The sequence below is a fragment of the Chiloscyllium plagiosum genome, unplaced genomic scaffold (assembly GCF_037043375.1).
Source record: "Chiloscyllium plagiosum isolate Xiang-an unplaced genomic scaffold, Cpla_swu_hap1 HiC_scaffold_38, whole genome shotgun sequence".
Taxonomy (NCBI): domain Eukaryota; kingdom Metazoa; phylum Chordata; class Chondrichthyes; order Orectolobiformes; family Hemiscylliidae; genus Chiloscyllium; species Chiloscyllium plagiosum.
The window spans coordinates 17,270,477-17,284,524 of record NW_028270176.1 but is presented as its reverse complement, the minus strand read 5'-3'; the positions used below and the strand labels follow the sequence as shown (position 1 = coordinate 17,284,524).

At 46.3% G+C, this 14,048-nt stretch overlaps 1 protein-coding gene across 2 annotated transcripts in view; it reads right to left on the bottom strand.

Moving 5' to 3' along the window:
• Nucleotides 1-1,986: 1,986 nt before the first annotated feature.
• The window catches only part of LOC122544166 (cell adhesion molecule CEACAM5-like), a 76,477-nt gene continuing 64,415 nt past the window's right edge, over nucleotides 1,987-14,048 (bottom strand). For both annotated transcript variants that reach the window (XM_043683200.2, XM_087980996.1), the window contains one exon: nucleotides 1,987-4,049. In XM_043683200.2, the coding sequence (XP_043539135.2) occupies nucleotides 3,933-4,049 (117 nt within the window). In that variant the 3' untranslated portion in view covers nucleotides 1,987-3,932. The remainder of the gene's footprint in view (nucleotides 4,050-14,048) is intronic.

Here is a 14,048-nt window from a genome sequence, read left to right as displayed (position 1 = left end):
GAGATGTAATTTAAATTGCAGAAGGAAGGAGGAAGATGTGAGCAACATTTGACAGACAATCTGATTGTTAGAAAATATGTTGGTGCTGGTGTAACTATGGTCTAAATCATAGCATTTCTGCAATTAAGGGCTTGCTTGTCACAGTTCTGGGCTCCTGTTAATACTAGATTGTAGTTAACTGCATTTTAACTTCAATGACCCAAATGCATTCTATTTAAGTATTCTCAATAGTTAATTATCAGAGTTGCATCATACTTGTTTCAAATCACATCCTTCCTTGCCAGTTATTCTAAATGTGCACTTGCAATGATGTCTGGAAAGATTTTCTTTCAAATGTTAACATCTTGATTTTGGTACGGTGGCTCAGTGGTTAGCACTGCTGCCTCACAGCGCCAGGGACCCGGGTTCGATTCCAGCCTCGGGTGACTGTCTGTGTGGAGTTTGCACATTCTTCCTGTGTCTGCGTGGGTTTCATCTGGGTGCTCAGGTTTACTCCCACAGTCCAAAGATGTGTAAATTAGGTAGATTAGCCAAGTTAAATCGCCCATATTATCCAGGGATGCATAGGTTTGGGTGGATTGGCCATGCTAAATTGCTCATCGTATCCAGGGATGTGCAGGTTAGTGTGGATTGGCCGTGCCAAATTGTCCCATAGTGCCCAGGGATGTGCAGGTTAGGATGGAATGGCCATGCTAAATTGTCCCATAGTGTCCAGGGATGTGTAGGTTAGGGTGGAATGGCCGTGCTAAATTGTCCCATCGTGTCCAGGGATGTGTAGGTTAGGGTGGAATGGCCGTGCTAAATTGTCCCATAGTGTCCAGGGATGTGTAGATTAGGTGCATTAGTCAGGGGTTAATGTAGAGAAATAGATAGGGGAATGGGTCTGGGTGGGGTTACTCGTCAGAGGTTCAGTGTCGGCTTGTTGGGCCAAAGGGCCTGTAGGGATTCTATGAAATTAAAAAATCTGGGCTGGAGTTAATGCTGATTGAATGAGTTGCAACATTTAAAAGACATTTGGTTAGTTATATGGATAGGACAGGTTTAGAGGGATATGGGCCAAACATAAGCAAATGGGAAGGAGTTCACTTTATGAAACCTAGGATGAGTTGGACCGAGGTGTCTGTTTCTGTACTGCATGACCCTATGAACTCTTTCACAGGACATGTGTGTCTCTGGGCAGGACAGCATTTATTACCCTCATTTCCCAGATTGTAGTTAAGAGTCAAGCACATCGCTGCGTGTCTCAGAGTCATATATAAGCCTCAAGACCAATTTCCCCCAACAATCAATGATCATCATGAGATTCTTAATTCCAGATTTTTACTGGATTCAAATTCCATCAAACCAAGGTCCCCACAACGTCAACTGGATGTCTGGCTGAATAACCTGGTGATGATACCACTAGCTTCATCTTTCTGGCCTGGCAAGGACAACACTTAAAAGACATCTGGATGGGTATATGAACAGGAAGTGTTTAGAGGGATATGGGCCTACTGGGAGCAGATTAAGTTAGGATATCTGCTTGGCATGGATGAGTTGGACCGAAGGATCTGTTTCCATGCTGCACATCTCTCTGACTCTATGACCCCCCCCTTTTGAGGTTATATGATGATACAGGAGAAAGTGAGGACTGCAGATCAGAGTCGAGAGTGTGGTGCTGGAAAAGCTTTGAAGGGCTTATGCCTGAAAAGGTCGATTCTCCTGTTCCTCGGACGCTGTGCTTTTCCAGCACCACGCTCTCGAGATGACGATACAGCGAACTTTGTTTTAACCTGCACCCTACCTACTGGCAGTCTCGATAAAATCGCAAGAATTATGTCCCTCAAACACCATGAAGTTTACTCTCCAATCATTACAGTTTTTAAAGCTGTTCACATCAATGTAAATATACTCATACAGTTGAATAGCCACCCGAAATATTGATTCAGTTTCAAGTCAATTCCTCCTCAAATGTCTGAGTAGTCAGTTGAGGGTGCAAGTCACAAGGCTTTTTAACTGGTAAGTTTTATTTAAGGCAAAGTTTTATTATCATTTAAGTGACTTACGCTATAAATAAAGTATAACAGCGTTGTGCATTTCATTTCCGTTACTTAGTACGTGTTTCCACATCGATTATGTGGGCCTCTTGATCATCCGGAATCTTTGATTGTCTGATGCATTCCTGAGATGCAGGTTAATAAAAGGATTACTGTACTGCTTTGTTGTAAAGGTATACTGTCACATTAAAGAGAGATGGCTGGTGGTGGTTTAATGTGAGGGTCACCATACCTCAGGTAGGGGGAAGAGACACCTTTCGCAGGTGCCTCAGACAGATGTCGGAGTTGAACCCAGGCTGTGAGCTTCAATCTGTATTGCAGGCCAGCCAGCCAAGTGCATCAACCCCCTTTATTAATTGGAAGCATTGCTTCCCAACCAGGAGCTGTCAAGTAGACACTCCCACCTCGCAGAAGCAGGGACGTGGTCGCGGCAGAGTTGCGATACCGTGTGCGATCGGCGAACGGAAAACGGGGGACGGAGGCAATTACTTCACTCTCGACTCCAGGCCAGAACTCTGACACCCGGGCCCTTCATATGCTTCCTTGACAAACTGTAGCAACCCCATCAGAAATCTCAGGGCCTGAGAACCCACCGCGAAACGGCTTGAGCGCATCATGTTTCAGAAAGCTTGCTCACACGCCTCCGTTTTGGGAAGAGTAAGTGCGATAAGGGAAAGCCTGATCATGTTTATGGAAAGAAAAAATGGCTTTCTATTGGTATAAATGCCGGCAATCTTAGATTCCCTTCAGCATCATCCCTCCTCCCCTCCCTCCATTCAACTTTGCACGTCAACAGCAATTAAGTCAGATGCCTCAACATTTTAAGCTGTTTGCAGTCTTAAGGGACCGTGAAGGTTGCTTGTTTCTGGATCAGTTCAATCCCCTCATGGGCGTTTGGCATAAACCTGGAAGAATCAGCCAGAGACGGGCAATGGCATACCCTCCAGAAAGGTCAACTCCAATGACTTGGGTGGCATGGTGGCTCAGTGGTTAGCACTGCTGCCTCACAGCGCCAGAGACCCGGGTTCAATTCCCGCCTCAGGCGACTGACTGTGTGGAGTTCGCACATTCTCCCCGTGTCTGTGTGGGTTTCCTCCGGGTGCTCCGGTTTCCTCCCACTGTCCAAAAAATGTGCAGGTTGAGTGAATTGGCCATGCTAAATTGCCCGTAGTGTTAGGTGAAGGGATAAATGTCAGGGGATAGGATGCGGGTCGGTGTGGACTTGTTGGGTCGAAGGGCCTGTTTCCACACTGTCAGTAATCTAATCTAATCTAATCTAATCTAATCTAATCTAATCTAATGTGCAGGTCAGGTCAATTGGTCATGCTAAATTGTCCCATAGTGTTATGTGTATTAGTCAGGGGGTAGGCGAATGGGTCTGGGTGGGTTACACTTGGGAGGGTCAGTTTGAGTTGGAGGACCTGTTTCTATACTGTAGGGAATCTAATCTAAGCCAGCCAGAGAAGGGCAACGGCATATTCATCAGAAAGGTCAACTTCAATGCTGTATATTGTAGGTGTCGTTTACTTTGGGTTATAAATTTGACGGCGTGATATTAGCTAAGAAAATAGATATTTGTGTTTACTGTTGCGGGCCTAGCACTTTGGAAGGAAAGAATTGATTCATTGGTTTTCTCCATCCAACAATTTAAGCCTGAGTTTATGACGCAGACTTGCAGTAACTATTACTTAATAATTCTGTCCCTTTAGGGGAATCATTTTCTTAAAAAAAATAGAAAACTAAATTTGCTGGATGCCTTCCTTTTGTAAAAGTCTGTTAGCTTTTGTTCTTGAGAAGCTGGACACTGAAAGTCTCAGCATACATCCAAGCATCTGTATTACGTTTAAGGTGGATAAGTGATTATAATTATATATACTCTTTCCTTCAAATACAAACTCATGTGAACTTCAGTTCGGCATAGGCAGTCTTATTGCTATCAGTCAGTTCAGGTGGAGCTGTTGCGTGCAAAGGGTTAATGTTCGGTTGGGAATAAACAACATCTGTCCCTGATGTCTGAAATAAAACAAAAAAAGAAATGATTGCACAGTCAGAATACTTATTCATTGAATATCTTACACTCTAATACATAGGTATATGTGACTCTCACTGATGATGGTACCGAGTCACGGTGACGAAATGTCTGAAAACAAACATTGCAGCTCAGCGAGCTAACTTACAGACTGATCATTAACCTGAGCTACAATCTTCTCAAGCATCGCTAACACTGATATATATAGTCCAGTCCACCTTATACAGCAATGTACAGGTCTTGTGCATCTTATATATGAATATATAGGCCTAATACATCTTATATATGATTATATGTATTATATAAACACTTAAATGTGTTACATCTTGTATGCTAATACATAGGTCTTGTAGATCTTACACTGGATATTTTAATCAATAATATATAGATCTTGTGCATCTTTCAAAATAATACATAGATCTTATATATCTTATACACTATTATATAGGTCTTGTGTGTCTTAAGCACTAAGATGTAGGTGCTGTGCATTTTATGCATTGATATATGGATCTTGAACATTTTACAAAATAATCTTGGGCATCTTTTTCAGTATACATATATATAGATCTTGTACATATATTCATCTTGTACATATACTCATATTCATCAGTCTTATACTAATATTCATAGGTATTATACCAGTACTCATTGGTCTTATACCAGTACTCATTGGTCTTATACCAGTACTCATTGGTCTTATACCAGTATTCATTGGTCTTATACCAGTACTCAATGTTCTTATACCAGTACTCATTGGTCTTATACCAGTACTCAATGTTCTTATACCAGTACTCATTGTTCTTATACCAGTACTCAATGTTCTTATACCAGTATTCATTGGTCTTATACCAGTATTCATTGGTCTTATACCAGTACTCATTGGTCTTATACCAGTACTCATTGGTCTTATACCAGTACTCAATGTTCTTATACCAGTACTCATTGTTCTTATACCAGTACTCAATGTTCTTATACCAGTACTCATTGTTCTTATACCAGTATTCATTGGTCTTATACCAGTATTCATTGGTCTTATACCAGTACTCAATGTTCTTATACCAGTACTCATTGGTCTTATACCAGTACTCATTGTTCTTATACCAGTATTCATTGGTCTTATACCAGTACTCATTGTTCTTATACCAGTATTCATTGGTCTTATACCAGTATTCATTGGTCTTATACCAGTACTCATTGGTCTTATACCAGTATTCATTGGTCTTATACCAGTACTCATTGTTCTTATACCAGTATTCATTGGTCTTATACCAGTATTCATTGGTCTTATACCAGTACTCATTGGTCTTATACCAGTATTCATTGGTCTTATACCAGTACTCATTGGTCTTATACCAGTACTCATTGGTCTTATACCAGTACTCATTGGTCTTATACCAGTATTCATAGATCTTATACAATAATATAAACACTTTCCACCACACAAATGCCAGGAAATGACCATCCCCAATAACAGCTAGCCTGACCATCAACCCATGGTGTTCAATGTCAATACCATCACCTAATCCCCACTAAAAAAAATGAACTGGACCTCATCATATCAACACAGTGGCTACATGAGCAGGTCAGAAGCTGGGAATCCTGTAGTAAGTAACTCACCTTGTGACTCCCCAAAGCCTCTCCGCTGTTTATAAGGCACAAGTCAGGAGTGTGATGGAATACTCGCCACTTGCCCTGGATGGGGGCAGTTCCAACAACACTGGGGCTGTTTTCCCTGGAGCACTGAAGGCTGAGGGGGTGACCTCATCAAGGTTTATAGAATCATGAGAGGCATGGATAGGGTAAATAGATAAGATCTTTTCCCTAGGGTGGGGGAGTCCAGAACTAGAGGGCATAGGTTTAGGGTGAGAGGGGAAAGATATAAAATGGACCTAAGGGGCAATATTTTCACACAGAGGGTGGTGTGTGTATGGAATGAGCTGCCAGAGGAAGTGGTGGAGGCTGGTACAATTACAGCATTTAAAAGGCATCTGGATGGGTATATGAATAGGAAGGGTTTAGAGGGATGTGGGCTGGATGCTGGCAAATGGGACTGGATTAGATTGGGATATCTGGTCGGCATGGACGAGTTGGACCGAAGGGTCTGTTTCTGTACCATACATCTCTATGACTCTATGACTCAGGAAGCTCGACACCACCCAGGGACAAAGCAGCCCCCACTTGATTGGCACCACATCCACAAACATCTGCTCCTTCCCCCACTGACTCTCAGTAGCAGCAGTGTACACCATCTACAAAATACTCATCAGAATCCTGAGACAGCACCTTCCATCTAGGCCACTTCCATCTCAAAGGACAAGGACAGCAGTTATGTGGGAACACCAGCCCCTGCAAATTCCCCTCCAAGCCACTCGCCATCCTGAATGGGAAACCAATCGCCGTTCCTTCAGTGTTACTGGGTCAAGATCATGGGATTCACTCCCTCAGTGCATTGTGGGCTTACCTTTAGCACATGGACGACAGTGGTTCAAGGAGGTAGCTCACCCCCACCTTCAAAAAGACCTTGTCTATTTACCCTTTCTATTCCCCTCATGATTTTATAAACCTCTATAAGGCCACCTCTCAGCTTCCAGTGCTCCAGGGAAAATAGCCCTAATCAGGCGACTGACTGTGTGGAGTTCGCACATTCTCCCCGTGTCTGCGTGGGTTTCCTCCGGGTGCTCCGGTTTCCTCCCACTGTCCAAAAAATGTGCAGGTTGGGTGAATTGGCCATGCTAAATTGCCCGTAGTGTTAGGTGAAGGGATAAATGTCGGGGGATCGCCGTTCCTTCAGTGTTACTGGGTCAAGATCATGGGATTCACTCCCTCACAGCGCCTGAGACCCGGGTTCAATTCCCGCCTCAGGCGATTGACTGTGTGGAGTTTGCATGTTCTCCCCGTGTCTGCGTGGGTTTCCTCCGGGTGCTCCGGTTTCCTCCCACTGTCCAAAAAATGTGCAGGTTGGGTGAATTGGCCATGCTAAATTGCCCGTAGTGTTAGGTGAAGGGATAAATGTCAGGGGATCGCCGTTCCTTCAGTGTTACTGGGTCAAGATCATGGGATTCACTTACCTAGTGTTAGGTAAGGGGTAAATGTAGGGGTATGGGTGGGTTTCGCTTCGGCGGGTCGGTGTGGACTTGTTGGGCCGAAGGGCCTGTTTCCACACTGTAATGTAATCTAATGTAATCTAATCTAATATTCAGCCTCTCCCTCTAACTCAAACACTCCAACCCTGGCAACATCCTTGGAAATCTTTTCTGAATCTTTTCAAGTTTCACAACGTCCTTCCTATAGCACGGTGACCAGAATTGGACACAATATTCCAATAGTGGCCGAACCAATGTCCTGAAAAGCAGCAGCAGCACCTCCCAACCCCTGTACTCAATGCTCTGACCAATAAAACCTTCTTCACTATCCTGTCTACCTGCGACACCACTTTCAAGGAACTATGAACCTGCACTCCAAGGACTCTTTGTTCAGCAACATCCCCCAGGACCTCACCATTAAGTACATAAGTCCTGCCCTGATTTGCCTTTCCAAAGTGCAGCACCTCACATTTATCTGAATTAAACTCCATCTGCCACTCCTCAGCTCATTGGCCCATCTGGTCAAGGTCCTGTTGTTCTCTAAAGTAATCTTCTTTGCTGTCCACTACATCAGCAATTTTGGAGCCATCTACAAACTTACTAACTATACCTCCTATGTTCACATCCAAATAAGTAAGTGAGTGTGTGTGTGTGTGTACTGTATGTGGCTGTCTGTCTTGGTCTATCTGTCGTGTGTGTCTGTTGTCTTTGTGTGTGTCCTTGTGTATGTGTGTCCGTGTGTGTGTCCTTGCGTGTGTGTGTCCATGTGTGTGCCTGTCTCCCTCACTGTGTCTGTCATGTGTGTGTCCTTGTGTGTGTGTGTGAGTGTGTTTATGTGTTTGTCTCTCTCTATCTGTCGTGTGTGTGTGTCCTTGTGTGTGTGACTGCATGTGTGTCTTTGTGTTTGCGTGCGTCCATGTGTGTGCACATCTGTATGTGTGTGTGTGTGTCTGTCTCTCTCTCCCTGTGTCTATCTGTCATGTGTGTCAGTGTGCCCTTGTATGTGTGTGTTTGTATGTCTGATTGTCTCTCTCTCTATCTATCTGTCCGCGCGTGTGTGTGTCCATGTCCGTGTGTATTTGTGTTCGTGTGCGTCCGCATGTGTGTATGTATCCATGTGTGTGTGTGTCTGCATGTGTGTGTGCATCCGCATGTGTGTCCGTGTGTCCGTGTGTGTGTGTGTGTGTGTGTGTGTGAGGGAGAGAGAGAGAGAGGGTGTCTGAGACAGAGAATGTGTGAGTGTGTGTGTGTGAGAGAGGGTGTCTGAGACAGAGAATGTGTGTCTGTGTGTGTGTGTGTATGTGTGTGTGTGTGTGTGTGAGAGAGAGAGGGTGTCTGAGATTGAGAATGTGTGAGTGTGTGTGTGTGTGTGTGAGAGAGAGGGTGTCTGAGACAGAGAATGAGTGTGTGTGTGTCTGTGTGTGTATCTCTGTGTGTGCATCTCTGTGTGCTTGTGTGTGTGTGTGAGAGAGAGAGGGTGTCTGAGACAAAGAATTTGTGTCTATGTGTGTATCTCTGTGTGTGTGCATTGTGTGTGAGAGAGAGACAGAGAGAGAGTGTCTGAGACAGAGAATGTGCGAGTGTGTGTGTCTGTGTATGTGTGTGTGAGAGAGAGCGGGTGTCTGATACAGAGAATGTGGTGTGAGTGCTTGTGTGTGAGAGAGAGGGTGTCTGAGACAGAGAATGTGTGAGTATGTGTGTATCTCTGTGTGTGTATCTCTGTGTGCTTGTGTGTGTGTGTGTGTGAGAGAGAGAGACGGTGTCTGAGACAGAGAATGTGTGAGTGTGTGTGTCTGTGTGTATGTGTGTGTGTGCGTGAGTAAGAGAGAGAGAGAGAGAGAGAGGGTGTCTGAGACAGAGATTGTGTGAGTGTGTGTGTCTGTGTGTGTATCTCTGTGTTGTGTGTATGTGTGTGTGTGTGTGTGTAGCTCAATGTTGCGAGAGGCAATTTTGGTCACGACTTGGAAGCCACACCCAGGAATAACTGCCCAGTGTACCAGTGAATTTCAGCTGGAAATGGCCTGTAGCTGAGATTGGGTTTCAGCCTTTGCAGTCAGTTAACATTCTGGGTAGCTGGAAAGCAATAAAAAATCTGGACTTAAGATTCCGATTTCTACAAAACCATTGGGAATCGTCATGAAAACCCATATGGGTCACAAATATCCTTGGGAGAAGGAAATCTGCCATCCTTACCTGGTCTGGCCTACATGTGACTTCAGACCCACATCCCCAATCTTGATCAAAAGCATGTGATTCTCCCTCCTCCCTGTCATAGAGTCATAGAGATGTACAGCATGGAAACAGACCCTTCGGTCCAACCCGTCCATGCCAACCAGATATCCCATCCCAATCTAGTCCCACCCACCAATGCCTGGCCCATATCCCTCCAAACCCCTTCCTATTCATATACCCAGCCAAATGCCTCTTAAATGTTGCAATTGTACCAGCCTCCACCACATCCTCTGGCAGCTCATTCCATACATGCACCACCCTCTGTGTGAAAAGGTTGCCCCATAGGTCTCTTTTATATCTTTCCCCTCTCACCCTAAACCTCTAGTTCTGGACTCCCCGACCCCGGGGAAAAGACTTTGCCTATTTATCCTATCCATGCCCCTCAATAATTTTGTAAACCTCTATATGGTCACCCCTCAGCCTCCGACGCTCCAAGGAAAACAGCCCCAGCCTGCTCTGCCTCTCCCCACAGCTCAAATCCTCCAACCCTGGCAACATCCTTGTAAATCTTTTCTGAACCCTTTCAAGTTTCACAACATCCTTTCTATAGCAGGGAGATCAGAATTGCACACAGTATTCCCTTTCAAGTTTCACAACATCCTTCTGATAACAGGAGACCAGTCTTTCACACAAATATTCCAAAAGTGACCTAACCAATGTCCTGTACAGCCTCAATATTACCTCTCAAATCCTATACTTGATGGTCTAACTAAGAAAGGGAAACATACTAAATGCCTTCTTCACTAACCTACCTCCCTACAACTCCACTTTCAAGGATCTATGGACCTACACTCCAAGGTCTTTTTGTTCAGCAACACTCCCCAGGACCTGACCATTAAGTATATAAGTCCTGCCCTGATTTGCCTTTCCAAAATGCAGCACCTCAAATTTATCTAAATTAAATTCCCTCTGCCACTCTTTGGCTCATTGGCCTATCTGATCAAGGTCCTATTGTACTCTGAGGTAACCTTCTTCACTGTCAACTAGACCTCCAATGAGGGAAAAGTTTCAATAAACTGTGCCTGATCTGACAATGATAAACACAGCATTTCTACAGAATCTGTTCAGCGATTCCCGTTTTCATTTCAGTGTTCCTCAATCAGATCCATGGAATGCTTTTTTTTCAACAGACCTGTAGTTCCTGAACTTACACAGCCTTAAACTAGTGCTTCCACATTAACTTGCAAGAAATTCATTAGCTCGTTGACTCAAAGGCACCCCATTCTGATTGGCTTCATCTGGAGCAACGTGGGCAGAAATGGTGGCTGTCACAAGGTCAAGGGTCACGATTGTGGGCAGACAGAGAGAGCTACAGATGCCACCACCATCAAATCTCTGTCAGCATGTAGAGCTGGAGGAATTCATGGCTGTTGTGAGTTTGACCTGCTGCCACATCCGCTTCAGAGAAGTTGACAGCTCTGTCCTGGTGTGCGATTCTGAGCGTCCCTGGGTCACCTGGTGTTGAGAAAATTGATACTGTGCCCTGTAACCTGAGCCGGGGTCGCTACCTCCTCTGAGTTGGAGCTCCTTACTCATTTCCACTGTCTGAAACAATGGTGGAGGAGACGACATCGGCTTTACCCTCTGCTGCTGCTCAGCAATAAGTAAGGCTTCAATGGTCCTGCTTGACATTGGGGAAGTACAAATCATAGGCATATAAACCACAGGGAACAAAAGTGCTCAGGGAGGCCCCTTCCAGAGCACGGCAGACTTTGGGACGTAAGGAGTTGAACATACAAGTAAGAGAGGTTTTGCTTTAGTTCGAAAAGGTATTAGATAGACCACATCTGGGAGTACTGTGTGTGGCTTTGGTCTCCTAATCTAAAGAGGGAGCCAAAAGCATTGGAGTTAGATCAGAGATTGTTTACTGGATTGATATCGAGATCGATTGACATGCAACTTGATATTAGAGGTGGTGCAGGGGTTAGCACTGCTGCCTCACAGCACCAGGGACCCGGGTTCAATTCCAGCCTCGGGCAACTGTCTGTGTGGATTTTGCACCTTCTCCCCGTTTCTGTGTGGGTTTTCTCCGGGTGCTCCGGTTTCCTCCCACAGTCCAAGGATGTGCAGGTTAGGGTCGATTGGCCATGCTAAATTGTCCCATAGTGCCCAGGGATGTGCAGGTTAGGGTGGATTGGTCATGCTAAATTGTCCCATAGTGCACAGGGATGTGCAGGTTAGGGTGGATTGACCATGCTAAGTTGTCCCATAGTGCCCAGGGATGTGCAGGTTAGGGTGGATTGGCCATGCTAAATTGTCCCATAGTGCCCAGGGATGTGCGGGTTAGGGTGGATTGGCCATGCTAAATTGTCCCATAGTGTCCAGGGATGTGAGGGTTAGGGTGGATTGGCCATGCTAAATTGTCCCATAGTGCCCAGGGATGTGAGGGTTAGGGTGGATTGGCCATGCTAAATTGTCCCATAGTGCCCAGGGATGTGAGGGTTAGGGTGGATTGGCCATGCTAAATTGTCTCATAGTGCCCAGGGATGTGAGGGTTAGGGTGGATTGGCCATGCTAAATTGTCCCATAGTGTCCAGGGATGTGCAGGTTAGGGTGGATTGGCCATGCTAAATTGTCCCATAGTGCCCAGGGATGTGCGGGTTAGGGTGGATTGGCCATGCTAAATTGTCCCATAGTGTCCAGGGATGTGAGGGTTAGGGTGGATTGGCCATGCTAAATTGTCCCATAGTGCCCAGGGATGTGAGGGTTAGGGTGGATTGGCCATGCTAAATTGTCCCATAGTGCCCAGGGATGTGAGGGTTAGGGTGGATTGGCCATGCTAAATTGTCCCATAGTGCCCAGGGATGTGAGGGTTAGGGTGGATTGGCCATGCTAAATTGTCCCATAGTGCCCAGGGATGTGAGGGTTAGGGTGGATTGGCCATGCTAAATTGTCCCATAGTGTCCAGGGATGTGAGGGTTAGGGTGGATTGGCCATGCTAAATTGTCCCATAGTGCCCAGGGATGTGAGGGTTAGGGTGGATTGGCCATGCTAAATTGTCCCATAGTGCCCAGGGATGTGAGGGTTAGGGTGGATTGGCCATGCTAAATTGTCCCATAGTGCACAGGGATGTGCAGGTTAGGGTGGATTGACCATGCTAAATTGTCCCATAGTGCCCAGGGATGTGCAGGTTAGGGTGGATTGGCCATGCTAAATTGTCCCATAGTGTCCAGGGATGTGCAGGTTAGGGTGGATTGGCCATGCTAAATTGTCCCATAGTATTAGGTGCATTAGTCAGAGTGAAATGGGTCTGTGTGGATTACTCTTCAGAGGGTTGGTGTGGACATGTTGGGCCTGTTTCCACACTGTAGGGAACCTAATCTTATCTGATTCAATCAGGAGACACAGGTATCTCTGACGCCAGCATTTTTCGCCAGTCCCTAGTCACCCTTTGAGGGGGTGATTGGAAAGTGAGCGCTGGAAAAGCACAGCATCCGAGGAGCAGGAGAATCGACATTTCGGGCATAAGTCCATCATCCGGAATGTTGGTGGGGGTGCGGGGAGAAGGAGGGTTGAGAGATAAATTGGGGGCGGGGGGGGGGGTGGTAAGGGTGCTGAGGGGAAGGTAGCTGGGAAGGAGATAGGTAGATGCATGTTGGGAGGGGGGGGGGTGATGGTGATAGGTCAGAGGGGAGGGTGGGGTGGATAGGTGGGAGGACGGACCGGTCAAGAGGGTGATGCTGAGTTCGAGGGTTGGATCTGGGATAAGGTGGGGGGTAGCGAAGGGGAGATGAGGAAACTAGTGAAGTCGATGTTGGAGGGTCCCGAGGCAGAAGTTGAGGCGTTCTTCCTCCAGCAATTGGTTGGCTTGAATTTGGCGGCGTCGGAGGCCCAGGACTTGTATGTCCTTGGGGGTATGTTGGAGGGGGATTTGAAATGGTTGGCAACTGAGCGGTGGGGTTGTTGGGTGCGTGCGTCCCAGAGGCGTTGCCTGAAACGCTCCACAAGTTGGCGCCCTATCTCCCTGATGTAGCGGAGACCACATCGAGAGCAATGGACACAGTAGCTGAGGTGGAGTCGAGCTGCCTTCTTGAACCTCCACAGTGCTGGAGGTAGGCCCACCATGCCAATGGTTGGGCTGAGGACACTACCCTGAGGAGTTCCTGCGCAGATACCCTGGAGCTGAGATGACTGACCTCCAACAACTAGGGCCATCTTTCTCCATGCCAGGTATGTCTGCAACCAGAGGAGAGATTCCCCCCCCCTCACGCCCATTGATTCCAGCATTGCTCGGGCACCTCGATGCCACGCTCAGTCGAATGCAGCCATGATGTGAAGGTCTGTCACTCACATCTCCCCTCTGGAATTCGGCTCTTTTGGCCATTTCGATCCAAGGCTGTAATGGGGTCAGGAGCTGAGTGGTCTCGGTGGAACCCACAATCCAAGGATGTTCAGGTTAGGTGAATTAGCCAAGCTGGGTATCTGGGTGAGTTGCTCTACGGAGGATCGGTGTGGACTTGTTGGGCCGAAGGGCCTGTTTCCACACTGTAGGGAATCCAATCTAATCTAATCTAAATTGCCCATAGTGATGTGTAAACGAGGTGCATGGTTAGGGGTAAATATTGGATAATAGTGTAACGGAATGGGTGTGGTTGGGTTACTCTTCGGAGGGTCGGTGTGGACTTGTTGGGCCGAAGGGCCTGTTTCCACACTGTAGGAATCTAATCT